We start from the raw sequence: 16,128 nt of genomic DNA, 5'->3' as shown, positions 1-16,128 counted from the left end.
TCCTGATCACTACTTACTAAATACATGACATATCTAACTTTTTTAAACCTTTTTGCAGCTTAGTTTTCTCATGTGGGAAATGGAGATATTAATAGAGCACTGTGGGGGAGGGTGTAGCTATAGTGGTAGAGCGCATGCTCAGTATTCATGAGGTTCTGGGTTCAATCCTCAGTACCACCATTAAAAAAATTAAACAAATAAACTAGATTATCTCCCCCTCCACAAAGAACTTAATAAAATAAAACACTAGGAATATTAAATGAACTAGTATAAGTAGCGCACTTAAAAGAATGACTGGTACATGATAAACGCTCAATAAACACTGGCTATTCATATTAAATATTGCTGGAAATTTTGTAGATTTTGAAGAATTTTAATCATGAAGTAGATATGTACTAATATATTGATAATACTAAGTTCATTATTTATTGAAACTATGAGTATTTAATTAAGCAGGTAGGCTGTTCATTTTAAACTTAATAACTTTATTATGTAAGTCTTTTGGTTTCATATTTCTCAAAGCTCTCAATTTTTATATGTAAATACATGAATGAAAAGTGTAGAAAGAGATGTTTTGAAATTCTTAAAATACAAAGAATGTTGTGGCAATAGAAGATTAGGATACTTAACATGTTAAACACTACCCCCATTGTTCTCAACTCAGATTAATATTATATAAAAGTATACATACACATATATAAAACTTTAGGAAGAAAGTTTCTTCAATTGAAATATATTTAACATATAATATTGTATAAGTTTAAGGTTGTACAACATGTTGACTTGATACATATTGCGATATGATTGTCATTGTAACCTCAAAAGAATTTTTCAAAAAGACACTACAGATAGCCAAACTAAAAGACAGACAAAATGTAAAAACGTCTGGTCAATCTAAGATAAATCACGCAAAAATAAGGGAAAATACAAGAAATACATGTGAGGTGACTACAGGTGACTTGTTCCCCATTTTATTGAGTTCCAAACTAAAAGAACTTAATTCCAAGGGTATCATAGACTGGATATTCATTGATAATGAAAGAGATAAGTGACACAGGTTCAAAAATTCCCAGAACTTTCTCACTTCTCCTTCTTCTACATGCCATGTCCACAATTATGGTGTGATTTTTTGGTAACTCAGTATTTCAGTAACAAAGGGGAAAGGAGTGGTTCTTCCTTTCCATCCTTATATTTGTTCCCTCTTACCCCTGGCCAGGTAAAGCCGTAGAGCTTTTATTTTAAGCCATGCCCTTCATACCACCCTTAAACCAATTGGGGGTAAGGTTTAAGAATAAAGAACAAAGAAAAATATGTAATCATTCCCTAACAAGGTTATATCATTCTTCCATCAGCAGCACGAATGCCCAGTGGCACACTGTCATAGAAGAGCTGCAAAAGATGACACTGTAGGTCCAAATCCATGTCTGCACAAGGCCCAGTGGCACACTGTGAAGAGTCCTGATCTGGGAGCTAAGAAAGCAAGAGGGGTGAACATTTTATGAGTGTCTGCTCTGTGTTAAACACAGGTGCTTTACAGCCATTGTTCCACTACATTTCTACTCATCTCTGAACATCCCCAGGTTTGCAGACCTAAGGCTCAAAGACTTGCCCAAAGTGAGAGGTTTCATGAACTGCAGAACCAGAATTTGCACCCTGCACTGACTCCAAACCCAAGACCCATCTACTTCCACAAGGCTTACCCTGGCTATGTTGACATAAACAAGTCACTTTCCTAAGGTGTTAATTTGCGGAGTTGTACCAAGGACACATCTGGAGCTTGGGGATATCCAGCTCGTAAAACTCAAGTGACATAGAAACCTCTTTCTCAACATCAGTGAAGTGATTCTCACCCCACAGGGACAGAGCTTCCTGAACAGTATTACTGTCTATTGGGACAGCTGAAATCTACTCTAGACAGCAATGATCACAGAAGGAAAAGTATAAAATCAAAGGGAATCCAAAATCTGTCTTCTATTCTCACTTCTTCTAATTCACTGTGTATTTCAAAGGAAGATTCCTTTTGTTCCTCCTCCCCCTTCTTCCTCCAAAAATTTAATCAAAACAAAAAAGAATTACTGCAGGTGAGGTCAATGATCTATATCAACAAATAATTCCACAAGAAAGGTAGGGGTGATATGCTAGTAGATGTTAGGTTATTAAATTTAATAAAGAATAATGTAGCTTGAAAAGTGCTTTGGGTTTGTCATAAATTAATACTGGGCAGCCAACAATATGTTTATTGTTTTACAGCTAAGAACTGATTAAGAAGCCCCATAGGACCTTCTACCTTGTTACAGAATTAATTTTTAGCATCCTTTTCTACTTCACAAGATTGAAAGATGCTTGAGGAAAGAGAACAGGTTATTTATATACTCTTCTTTTTCATTACACCTATAATATTCCTTACACATGTTGGGTATCCAGGAAGTGTACATTAGAGTCTTCAATGAATGTATAAGCCTATTACAGCTGAGATGCCCTCACTGGTCCTTTATCCAGTTGTGTTTAGAGCTTTATTTGTTGTGTTTATTTATCATAAAAAGCAAAGACCTGAATGTCCTTAAACTCAGTTTATCTTCCTTGTTTCTAGTGAAGAGTGGATGCCATTGCTCCGATGATATTTAGTGATTATGGAATGCAATGCATTTTACTCTTTTGAGACTATGGATTCATTATTATTTAGTATTAAAAAAGAATGATTGTGAAAATTACAGTAAAGTGAAGACTTACATTAAGTCATGGTTATGCATGATAACAAGCATTTTTGTTATTTTTTTCCTTTAACTCTTCAGATGAAGCATATTTTAAGAATTAAGATACTATTGGGGGTGACTCTTTAGTACTGACTTTCTAATTAATCTGAACTAATTTTGAGCAACAGTATATAACATGTATATAAAATCAAGTTTTATAATCAACTTTGACTAGGTGTCTTATTTTTCAAAAAGTATAGAAATCAATTAACTTAATTAGACTTTTTTTCTTTTCATCACTTCTTGGAAACTTATAATTTCTTCTTAATATTCCAAACAAGTTAGTTCTTTAATATCTTGTATTTTCTTTAGATTAAGCAAGAATGAGATGACAGATATGAAGTTTAATTGTAGGCATAAACTCTCTCCTAACCATACTTTCATAATTTAATAGTCATACTAACCATGATGGGTGTCATAAAATTGCTTTAGAAAGACACATATCAGAATAAAAGAAAATCAAAGTAGAGCTTCAGCTAATGCAAAAACTCAAGGATATAGAAACACAGGTAATGAAGGCTTTTTTCTTCAACCAAGTGTATGTTTATAAAGGACGGAGAGCATCCTTTTTTGCCTTAAACATGTGACTGGAGGTAATATGTTGGAACACACACATGTTGACTTCTTATAGCTGGGGCCAGGCTGGGAGAGGAAAGGTAGAGTTCTGGATGGTTACATCTCTCAGCATTGGTTGGAAACAAGCTGCCATATATGTCCATTTAAAAGTAGCAAACCATGATGGTCTTTATTTGTTTTCTGATGCTGGGAACTTATCATTTATGAATCAGGAAAGAATATAAAGACAGATAAAGAGTCCCTTACTCTAACATGTCTGTAAAAGTGAACAGATTTTGTCTTTCCAAATTTGAAGGGAAGAATCAAGCTAATTTGAGAACAGTTACATTAACATCTGAATGACGGAATGAATGAATAAGAAAACAGAAAACAAAATTAGGAAATTTATATACAAATTTTGATTTGTATAGCTCTGTTGAATCACTGTTTTCAATGCTTGTGTCACTAACAAAACAATGACAGAACTGTTTCTCAAAAAGAATGACATTAATTTCATGGGTGACCTAAGCTACATATTAAAAGCAATATTATTTGCCTGATCCCCCTAGAAGACTTTGGAAGATTTGGTTTGGTGGAGTCATATTCAGCTAAATGGATCCTTGCTTGCTAACTATTAAGTCCACACTGAATTCATCTTTTTCTTCAGTAAAATGGTGATAACATATTCTTCATAAGATTATGGTTAAGAATAACCTAGAAAATATTTATACTATACTATGAAGGTGAAGGTATTTAAGAGATGTCGATGCCTTTTCACAAGCATCTGTGCCATGTAAGAAAATGCTTGGTGCTTATAATCAAGTTCTATGTCTTATTTACACAGACATTAATTCGGTTGTTGCAGTTGGAATTGTCACATCTGTAATTCAGTTATTCATAAATAAGAAAGAACATAAGAAAAAAACAAATCAGTAATCTAGACCAACTAATAGACTTTGGGAAAGGCCTTGTCAATAAATTCAGCTTGGCCAGCTTAAAATAAATACAAGTTCTTTTTTATGATAATATGTTTAGACTGTATTCATCACGATCAACTGTATCATTAAAAAAAAAAGAATAAAACAAACAATCTAGAGTTAGCTAGAGGAAATTGAAGCCCAGGGCAATAACATGACTTCTATAAACTACATACATGTATTTAATGGGAGTACCCAAATAGTGCCAAATGTCTTGCACTCTCAAATCCAGACCACTTTCCACTTTATAACAGAAGGGTTTTCTTACAGACAGAAATGGTCATATGATCTGGCATCAAGAAGATTCTATTCATCTCTATTATACAAGTACTTTCTCTGAAAATTCTGAAAGGGGTATACATTTAAGCAGCATTCTCTTGAGACTGCTGATAATATGTAAAAAAAGATTAGAGAGTACCATACAAAGGAACATGGAATAGGGCAGACAAAAATAATTATTCTGTATGAAGGAGAGAAAAAAAAAGCTTAAGATATTGCAACAAAGACATTAAAAGTTAACATTGCTCCAGGCGGCAATATGTTGTAACTCTCTGGCAAAACACAAAGCAGTTTTCCCCAATCCCAATACAGTAACTCAAGGGACCTGGAGGTTCAATACATTTTAAAATGACAGCTCACACTCACTGACTGCTTTGTGCGACAAATTGTTGGAGCTTCCAGGAGAAGCAGGAATAAGAGTCTAGATGTCCTAGACTACACTTAAGGCCAAAAGAAATTATATTTGCAAATCTTAGAATGTACATTGATTCTTATATTTTACAACAATTCTCAGATTTTAAAAACAAATATTTATGTAGAGAAGTACTCTGAAAGAAATGAAGATCATTTTATGACAGCTTTATATATCTTTCTGTCCCACTGCTCAAATGTAAGTTGTTTGAGGCAGTAACTTTGCCATTAGTTGGTATCTTCAGAATCTAGCAGAGTATAAGCTAGGAGATCAGTAGTTATTAGGTAGATTAAGAAATGGATAGATTTTGTTAACAATGGAGTGTTCATATCCTCAAAAGAAAATGTTTTTCAGCTAAGAACATATGCTGACTCCTTGCTGCAAAGTCTTTGTTTTTGTATCATAATACATGAGAAAATAACTTGGAAACTTGAAAATATTACCAATATGGAAAATAAAAATTATTATTAATTTATTTCAGCCAGTTTTAAAAGAGGGCCTAATATTTGACACTGAGGATTCAAGTATAAATGAGATGTAATCTTTGTCACCTTGGACCAAGTATTCCTGTGACAAACACTGATACAGTGTAATTGAATTATGTGCAGAGAACTATGTAAGCAAAAATGAGAAAACCATTGAGTTTATTGTGCCAAAAAAGGGAGGTAATTACAGAAGAATCGTACTTTAAACTGGATCTTTAAGATTGAAGGGTGCTGGTTTGGTGCAGCCATTATGGAAAACAGTACAGAGATTCCTCAAAAAACTAAAAATAGACTTACCATATGATCCAGCAATCCAATTCTTCGGCATATATCTGGAGGAAACTCTAATTCAGAAAGATACATGCATCCCAATGTTCATCTCAGTATTATTTGCAATAGCCAAGACATGGAAACAATGTAAATGTTCATTGACAGATGACTGGATAAAAAAGTTGTGAGATATAGACACACACACACACACACACATACACAGATACACAATGGAATACTTCTCAGCCATAAAAATAATAAAATAATGCCATTTGCAGCAACATGGATGGACCTGGAGATCATCAATTCTAAGTGGTAAGCCAGAAAGAGAAATTAAATACCATATGATATCACTTATATGTGGAATTTAAAACAAAATGAAAGACACAAATGAACTTATTTACAAAACAGAAACAGACTCATAGACATAGAAAACAAACTTATGGTTACCAGTGAGGAAAGAGGGTGGGAAGGGATAAATCGGGAGCTCGAGATTTGCAAATATTAACTACTGTATATAAAATAGATAAAAAATTTCTTCTGTATAGCACAGGGAAACTATATTCATTACCTTGTGATAACCTAGAATGAAAAATGAAAAAGAATATGGAAGTAAGCATATGTATGTGTATGTATGACTGAAACATTATGCTGTACACCAGAAATTTACACAACACTGTAAACTGACTATATTTCAATTTAAGAAAAAAGATTGAGGGGTGCAAATATTAAAGGAGATGAAGGGAGAAGCAAAAGAGGAAGGGTTCAATAGGGGAAGACAAGTTGTTGGGTGGCAGAAAAAGGAATGAAACCCTCTACTACCCTCAATTCCAGGTGTTAGCTATGAGTAATGGCTAGTGAAGATTCACCTCCATAACAGACAGTACCCGGATCCCCGGGGTGAACTGTGTACAGAGAAAAATCTGTGATGCACATTTCATTTTGTATTTGCATATAGACTCAGACTGAGAACAATAGCGTAGGTATAAATGCCTTTTCTGAATGCACCATCAGCCTTCTTGAAGTACTTTATATAGACCCTAAATGTCTCAATGCATAGGCATGATATACAGTAGAGTCTGAAAGACTTACTTTTAATTCACACAACTGTATATAGATACAGAGGGGAAAAACAGAAATACCTTTAAATTCCTCATATATTTATTTTTTTTTATTTTTAGGGATGGTTTGAGATTATTAAAGTGTCATATAAAGTTATAAATTTAGACTGAGATTAATACATAATCATTTTCTGCATATATTTCCATGTTTTCTGAAAAAAAACATAAATAGACAATGGAAAATCTGGCAATGTAACACAAAATCTACTAAACTACTTAAAACACAGTGTTCCCAGCCCAGCCTATTCATGAATACCTGGCCCAGTGTCTTCCTAACTAACTTGCACCACTCATTGAAGTCTTGAAGATATATATATGTCTGCCTCCCTACTCCATACATTATCCTGGTTGTTTAAGAGCCAATGAAAATCAGTGCTTTAAGCATTTCTAAAACACACAGATCTCTGTCACTCTGGGTAGATTATATCACTTGGTCAATCAATGCCTGGGTCTGAGTCCTACCCCTGAATCCTGACGAAACAAATTAATTTGCATCATTTCCCTATGTAAGTCTCCACACTGGCAGATTGCACCCATTTAGTCTACTGGACTCTAACTTTTATCCCATGACTCTTCTGTGCTGTTAGTTTACTGCTGAATAACACACTGTTTGTTTACCTATTTTCATTAGCTAGTATAGACAAATTCAATAATCTATTTGAAAGATATTTTTAATTGTCCTATATCATTTTTTAGAAGAATTAAGATTAATATGGAAATGAACACTCTTTTGTCACCAATGCAGTGGTGGTGTGTCCCAGAGGAGCTGCAGGGGTTCTGTGTTGATCCTAACAATTAGAAGGTCTCATAAATAATTGCTTATAGAAAATGTACTAGCACATCTTGTATTTTATTCCAGGTTAAGGTCCAGGAAGTCTAAGCCCAGTTGATTAAAAGATGATGATCATTGCACCAACAATAATAATAAAAACAACCAAAACAACAAACAAGCCCAAAAAGGAAAAAGAAAAGAAAAAAATCAAACTGCTAAACATGGTAAGGCGTTCAGCCCATAATGGATTTAGGAAGAAGTGTTTTATTTTTCTCTCCACTGCAGCCTTGCAAAAAGGACATTCTCTTTCTCACTTGATATATTCTAAACATGATCTTAACGGTTTGTGCTTTAATTCACTGTTACAAACCACCTGCTACTGCAAAGACATTTTAAATCCTAAGCACAACTAAATTAATAATCGTATGATGCATGCCAGGTCATATAGCTTTTTCCTGACCAAATAAACTCATTTAAATAAGGTACTTGTTCTACATTGGGATGCTGACCCTGATAAATTGTGGTGACATCCAGAGAATTACTTGTTAGGAAAAGGTATTTAGGATAAATAGGTTGCAGTGTGAAGGTGCTACAATGCCGAAGATATAAATATTTAGGAGCTTGATTAAATTTTGATCCTGAGTTTAGGCCAATCTTCAGTTGAATCCTATTGTACTCCAAGGCCTCTTGCTTTTCAAAAAGGTGCTGCCACTTGGAAAGTTAGTTTAAAGGGGTGTGTGTACGTTTCACCTTGCTGGGCTCTCAGGAAGTCACGTTTAGAAGAGCTCTTTCACCAACAAGAAATGCTGGGAGCTCTCCTTAATGAAGCACAGATAAACAAACAAAACCCACTGTGCCAGATGGCAGTTGTACCATATGATTACATTTATTATCAAATAAAACTGTTGGCCTATGCATTTCATAGTTTTTTGTTTGGTTTTCTTTCGTGTTTTACTGTTACGTAATGTTTTTAGAAGTTTTCTGTAGGGTTATTTGCTCAAACTTCTGGAAAAAAATAAAAAAATATATCTTTGTTGCAGAAAATATAAGAAAATAAAATTTACCTAGCACAGTGAACAAAATTACAGAATAGTTCCCTCTTAATCTGGGTACAAGCACCAAGAGCTATAAAGATATTTAAGCTAATGACTATAACACTCTGTCTCTTCAGTAATAATAGGTATACCCCTGTTACAATATCTGCAGCAAAAGTTTTTGCAGCATGTAATCTATAAATAGAGAGAGCAGCTATTTTCTTACCTTAAAGTTATTTACCATTGCCTATATGAACTCTTAACTGCCAGTTAGGCTGCTAAATGTTACTGAGTTCAGACAAGCTCAGTGTTGTAAATATAATGTGATTCTTCATTTATGCAGTGATGTTGCACTTTTCTTAAAATTGCATATATTCTAACTCTGATCATCCAGTCAACTTATCCATGTTCACCATGGAAATATACTAACATGTCCTTTTTTCCCAGGAGTCAGTGAATGGTTCTTGCATTTTATGTGGGTTATCTTCAAATCCTCAAATAAGTTATATTTGAAATCTGACATTTTTATGGCTCAAAATCCTTTTTAATTTACACCCTTAATTAGGTCACATTAAGGAAAGTGCTTTTTTTAAAATCTAATGTATCCATTCATCTGTGAAAGTGGACATTTATATTATTACTTCAGATAAGATTGCTCTCTGTGGTTCAGAGGCTCTGATGCATTTAACAAGTGCAATTTCATAGCATGCAGACATAGACAACATTATAAATAGCATTCAGTGCAACTTTTATTCAGGCTATAAATTTGTACTTTATTCTTTTCCTCCTTTTACTTTCATGTTTCTCACTTTTCATGAAGCCACTTTCAAAATAAACTTAAAATATGATGCTCTGAGGTGTTTATACTTAGAATCCACCACAGCCCCCTTCCCCAAGAACAAAACTGGATATGAACTCCCCTTACTTCCATTTGGATATGCCGTTTGACTTTCTCAATGAGGTTGGCAGTGATCCTTAAGGCTGAAAGCAAATCCTTCAAGGAGGACAATAGTGCTTTTCTTTGGCAGTAGGAAAAGATGCAAGAGAACACAATTCCCTACTCTCGCCTTCAATGGCTCAATTCAGCTGGGCCCGTTCACCGGCATTTTCAGTGATTGGCATGGAAAGGAATACAGAAAAACGGATCTACAGAATTGCTCCTCAACAGAGACAACTTACTTATCTATAACCTGTCAAATTTACCACCAATTAGTGTCAGTATCATGAATTCTTTACAAATTTGTCAACACTTTTTTTTGGCCATTTTTTTAAAGATTGATTCTGTTATTAGAGCATATCCTTTAAAGATCATCCTTCTTGGTTATATACATTTCTTTCTTTTTTAAGTGGAAATTATAAAACATGATAATGTCAGGTTGTGAATAATATTTGGCCCAGCTCTTGTGGATTACCTGAGAGGAAACATTAATAATGGGTTGGCACAATAAGTATGCTAGAATGGGCTTGAGGCCTTGATTGCATTTATGTGGTGCATTTGTTGTTGCTTTGGGGAGAGTATGTATATTGGGTTCAACAGAGCATGGAATTTTAAATTAACCTCTTATTTTCCGCACCTTGAACGTAATGATTTTAATACTGTCTCCTTGTCTATTTAAAGCAGGTGAAGCAAAGGAGTAATGTGTTTGCTTTTGTCAATATCACCAGCCTTATTTCAGTCAGTTCACCTTAGACTGAGAAAATGTCAGTGACTGCTCGTGCATCTGTTTTTAAGTTGCTTGATTAAGCCTCATTCCCAGGAGGATATTTTTCTTCATCCAGTTGAATTCAACAATAACTTATCCAATTCACATCCTAAGAGTGGGAACAATTAGCACTTCATTTTCCAACTGGTCTTGCTAAAATTTTCTTCATCTCCTCCTCTCCCACTGGATAAACTTTCGAAGAAGCTGGGAAAATCATGAGTTGATTTTCAAACTGTCAGGATCTCCTTCTGAGGGAAATGACAGTTTTTGAAATGGAGAGCTGTAATTCAAAGGAATTTGTATGAATGAAGATAATGTAACACTTACATCTGATTTCCCCTGACTCTGTGTGGCTAGGTTTCCAGTGTTCTCTGATTGGTTGATATTGTGATCTATATTAAAATATCTAGGTTTGGGGGTTTCCAACTAGGTTTGGGGAGTTTTCACATGACAAAAGAAATAAGACAATCTTTGAATATCAGGCATCTCAGAGAAAGGAGGTGAACAAAAGGAGTTATGTGATTTGACAGATTGTATCATTCCTCCCAAGAGGTCAGCAATGCAAAGCATATTGGAATAAGGCGAGAAAGAAGAAAATCAACACTGTTAGTCAAAAGTAAAGGGAAGAAAGAGTAAATGATAGCAAATAAAATGCCACACTACTCTCAAGTAGTTTTTAATATTTAGCTCCAACTATTTACGTGGGTTTTATTATTTTATTATTGCTAAGTTCATTGCATAGATTTCTCATTTATTCATCTCAAAATTATGAGATAGGGGCTGATAGTATTCCTATTTGGCCAATAAGAAACAGAGGCATATGAGTTTAAAAAAATATAAGGAAGTTATGTTAGTCACCCCCTTACTCTACTGCTGAAATAGATATTTGGAGGATATAAGTAACTTAGCCAAAATCACATGGCTGGCAACATCTGTATTTTAACCTAGTTGTCTGACTAACATCTTTGGTCCTAAAGACCCTGCTACCACTCTTCATTTAAGTTGATAAAGAATACAGTTTAAAACAGGATATAATTATTACACTCATGTAGTTATAAAATGAAAACATTTCAAGGATTTTATTTAACTCATTAATGAGGTAACCAGAAAGTCACTACATTTGGTCAAAGGAGAACCCAAAATTTCACACATTAAAGTCAGATAAGGAATGTTAAAATAAGTTTACAAAGGGATGCAAAACTGGCAAACTGGTCAAAATCCTAGGAGTGTAATCAATTGTGTTCTGTTGGACACAATCTGCATTTTTCTGGGCTGGAATTATTTCTATTACTATATGTGTTAATTACACACTAATCTTCTGTGTCCCATTGCTTAAAAGGTTTCACAAGATTCACTTTATTCTAATGGGACACCTTTATTACAGGCAAAAGACACAGAACAGCAGCAGTGGTAGCAGCAGATGTATTTGCATTGAAAAGGGTCCAGAGAGATCAGGCACAGACTTTTTTTCCTCTCCCATTCCTGGTGGGTTGCACAAGATGTGCACTGTCTCCAGGACCACCACCCAAGTATACACACAGTACCTCAATGCCAGGAAGCCCACAGTCTGCTCTTTGGGGGAGGCATGCTGTTCACGTAGGCACATCTTATGTTTATGACCAGTACTAACCTTGGAAACCCCACCCCAGGCTTCACCAAAACTAGATGTAAATCATAAATCCAATTATTATTACTTAACAATGATAACAGCTTGATAAATCCTACTCTAAAACTCATATAGACTCCTGGTTACAGAATATCATTTATCTTTAGTTAATTGATTCTATAGCATTAATTAATTGATTCTATAGCATTGGGTCAGTAGCCATGGGGATCTGAGTGTGGTCAGTCAAAACCAGCTAAAATTAACCCATGCTATACACTTTTGTTTTTCTACAGTTTAAATTCTATCCATGCAGAGCTGCAAAGAAACCTAAACAAAGACAATGAGGTGACAATGAGGTAACAATGAAGTAGAGATAATGCAGATGGGTGAGAGTCATGACAAATTTCAAAGTCTTTCACAATTTTTTCATATAAAGTATACTCAAAAGTAAGGCAATTTCTATATAACATCAGTCTAACCAAAGTCAAAATTCCAGTCAATATTCTTTGTGTTTCTATCTATAACCAAAGTTTCTAACTCGTATATTTATTATTGACTTTCTCTTTTTCTCCTTTCTCCTCCCAACCCCAGGTATCATTTACAAAATTAGAATGTGCAGGAAGGGACTTCTCTTGCATAGGTCTGGAGTTCATTTAAAACTCTTTATTTGTAAATATAGACATCTTATATTCAGCAATACCTTTGTGTCATGGAATAACTGTGGTACATTGCTTTAAAGACAAATACAAGAATATTTTCTCTGCCTTTCTCCATTTCTCTCCTTTTTATTTAAATTTTTTATTTAAAAAGCCATGAGGGCAGTTTAAACTGTATAAGCTGGCAAATGTCTTACTGAAAATAAATGGAAATATATTTTCTATGATTTGAAACTTTGAATGTTGTCTACTGCATGCATTGTCAATGGGAAATATAGCCCCCAAGGAGGCTAAGGTTGGTTCCTGGAGGAGAGGGTGGAAATAATTTTACTCTGTGTATGTAAAACATAGCTCTGCATACATGAAGGATGTTGCCGAACAACCAGCCTCTGCACCCTGATGGCCAAATTGAGATCTGAGGCAGAATGTGGGAGATTTAGAAAAGAGCAGCTTTATTGCTTTACTGGGCAAAGGGGAGCCACAGCAGGAATGCCTTAGAAACTGTGAATCCATCCTGAGGTTGGGGTCCTGAGGTTTTTATAGAAAATATGGAAGAATGGAAAGGTAACAATACTCAGGGAATTTTCCAGGGTGCTGTATTCTTCTTAATCTTGATGAATCCACCTGGCATCTTGGAGAAACTCCAGAGGGTCTGTTCATTCTTCTGAGGCTATCAGCCTCAGACCACCTTCCTGAAGTACATCTTCTGGGTTAAAGGAAAAGCTATTCTGGGTAAAGAATGTACAGGGAGTGGAGAGTATAATGGAAAGGTAGGCGGCTTTTCAGCACAAAAGCAGTTGAGCAAGTGAAGCAGAGATGGGGATTTGTCAGAGAAAAAAGAGAAGCAAGTTGCAAAAATTTTAATTCAGAATATATCAGCAAACAGCTTTAGCATCAGGGAAACCATTTTGTTAGTTTCTTACTCTTTCAAAGGTGCAGGTATACACTTTATCTACAGGATTAAAATTTCATGGGGTTGATAATTAAGAAAATAATGTCTTAAGGCTACATAGGGGAAAATAAATTTAAAAGGTTGACAAACACAACTCTACTATAGTTCATGGAATATTAAACTATAATACCGTCACTGGATAGTTTTGTCCACTTCTATTTTACATTGAACTTACCAATGGTTTTAACTTTAAGCAGGTTGAATTCAGACTTTCCTGCTAAATTATAATTATGCCATGTTATGTTCTCTAATTTGATTCAAAAAGTAAATATATAAAACTTGGGTTACATTGTGTAAAGCATTACTCTCTGTAATGTTCCAAGTTGAACACCTTGACTTTTAATTAGCTCCATCCAGCAAAACAAGTACATTTTATTGCCTTTCTCAGTGATTGCATTTCTCAGTGTGATCCAGGTGTTTGATGGGCAAAGTTTTGGCAGTTACTGTATCAGAAAGAAACAAGATTTGGCAATGCACAAACTTGTGTAAGGCATTCTTCCTGTTACCATATGGAACAAAAGTAATTATTAATGATGGAAGGGAGAGCAGTTTTGTCACTTGCAGTTTGTTGAGGAATATTCCTCAAAGCCAACAGTGTTTTGGTTGAAATTTTAAGACACGGGGCATTGGAAGTCACCAGCATTAAGTTCATAAAAAAAGATTTTCCTTTGCCTTTTTCTAGGGACAATGACAGAAGAAATATAGTCAAAACTATTTTGTGTGATTTTTGTTTAGATAAAGTTGTATTTGTCTAGTTAAGTTACAGGCTGATTTGATCTACTTCACTGTGTCTGGGTATTATACCCAGTATTTCACTCAGTATTAAATTATGGATTCAAAATTAATTCCAATAAAGTTTCAACCCAAAGGCAAAACCTTAATAAGGAACTGGAGTCTAAAAGTAGGAAATAAGATCACACCAAGGTCAATAATACAATTCTAACTGGAAAATTACATATTCTAGCGAGTTTGGGTGAAAAATCACAAAGCCAAGTAGACCCAAATAGATACAAGACATTACCTTGCAGAGGCCTTATGCATTTTTGCATTTTAGTCAAACAATAAGAAAATATTATTCAGTTTTGCAAAGAGCTTTTGGAGAATCTGTAGCTTCACTTCTTTTAGTTCTTTGATAGATACTGAATTAGTTAATATGCTATATTAGGTTCAGGAGATGAGGACAAATGAGAATTCCTTTCCTGGAAGAACTATGATGCTCAGGGTGAAACAGAATGAATGCACCTGCTGTGGACCAGAGTTCTGCCCCTGCATACAGCAACACATGATTTAAACGGGGATCTTCAACATATTACCCATCTCCTTGAACAAAGGGGTTGCTTCGCTGATTGAATGACAACCAGAATAATTGTGTTACAAAGCGGCTTTGAAGGTAAATACATATAATATGCTAAACACTCTGCCTGGTTCAGAATAAGTGTTCCGAGTAGGTTTAGTACTAAGGATTAAAGAAAATGATGATGTTAGCATGGTATTAATAACCACCGCATACACAGCATCATAAGGAGGACTTACACATGAAAGGGGAACCCAGACTCTACTCTGTCACCAATGACTTAAATGCAGACTGTAACACAGGAGTAGTCTGTCCAGCATTATTCCAGCATCAGATTGCTCTGTTAAAAATGTGCACAAAGTGAATGTGCTTGCTGACAGTGCTGAAGTGGCATGGCCTAACTCACAACTGACTAGACCAAATGCATCTAAAATTTTTCGTAGATTTTCTAAAATTTAGTTCCACACTAAGAGAAAAACACCAGTAGTTTTATAAAACATGTAACTTTAGTATGACTAAATAAATAAATAAATGACCACCGTGGCATGGGAGACTTGATTAGCCTAAAAAGGTAAGAGTTAGATACAACCCTACATTTTGGGGGGTTAGCTATTAATATTTAGACTTTTATTCCACTGGTCTTCCCAAAGTCACTCAAAAATAAGACTTGACTTACCAATTTCCAGTGATGGATCCCTCCTCCATTTATTTATTTATTTATTTAAAACTTTTTTTATTGAGTTATAGTCATTTTACAATGTTGTGTCAAATTCCAGTGTAGAGCACGATTTTTCAGTTATACATGAACATACGTACATTCATTGTCACATTTTTTTTTCGCTGTGAGCTACCACAAGATCTTGTATATATTTCTCTGTGCTATACAGTATAATCTTGTTTATCATTCATATGTGGAATCTAAAAAAATAAAAAGATAAATAAATACAAAACAGAAACAGACTCATAGACATAGAATACAAACTTGTGGTTGCCAAGGGGGCAGGGGGTGGGATGGGACAGACTGGGACCTCCTCTATTTAAATCACTAAGAAAACCTGCTTTTAGAGTAGTTGAGTGGCAAAAATGCTCTGTTAATTTTATAATGGATAATTAAAGATGAATAACGTGACAGCGAATTTTAATTTTTTTCCCATACTCTTAAAAAAATTTTGGTGGTGGTCACAGGAACTTACCATTTTCACAGTGGGTCACTGCTTGGCTGGTGTTTGTTTTTTGGCCTTTATAATGGGCCATACACA

At 34.8% G+C, this 16,128-nt stretch overlaps 1 protein-coding gene across 2 annotated transcripts in view; it reads left to right on the top strand.

Moving 5' to 3' along the window:
- PCDH9 (protocadherin 9) overlaps window positions 1–16,128 on the top strand; it is a 164,789-nt gene that overhangs the window by 98,409 nt on the left and 50,252 nt on the right. The window contains exon 3 of one of the 2 annotated variants that reach the window (XM_072976340.1): window positions 12,261–12,312. The exons of the other annotated variant lie outside the window; for it this stretch is intronic. Within the exon in view, the coding sequence (XP_072832441.1) occupies window positions 12,261–12,311 (51 nt within the window). The 3' untranslated portion in view covers window position 12,312. The remainder of the gene's footprint in view (window positions 1–12,260; window positions 12,313–16,128) is intronic. 2 annotated transcript variants of the gene reach the window in all.

Source organism: Vicugna pacos, chromosome 14 (assembly GCF_048564905.1).
Source record: "Vicugna pacos chromosome 14, VicPac4, whole genome shotgun sequence".
Taxonomy (NCBI): Eukaryota; Metazoa; Chordata; class Mammalia; order Artiodactyla; family Camelidae; genus Vicugna; species Vicugna pacos.
Note: the sequence above shows the minus strand (reverse complement) of the source record. Positions and strands in the feature narration are given on the sequence as shown.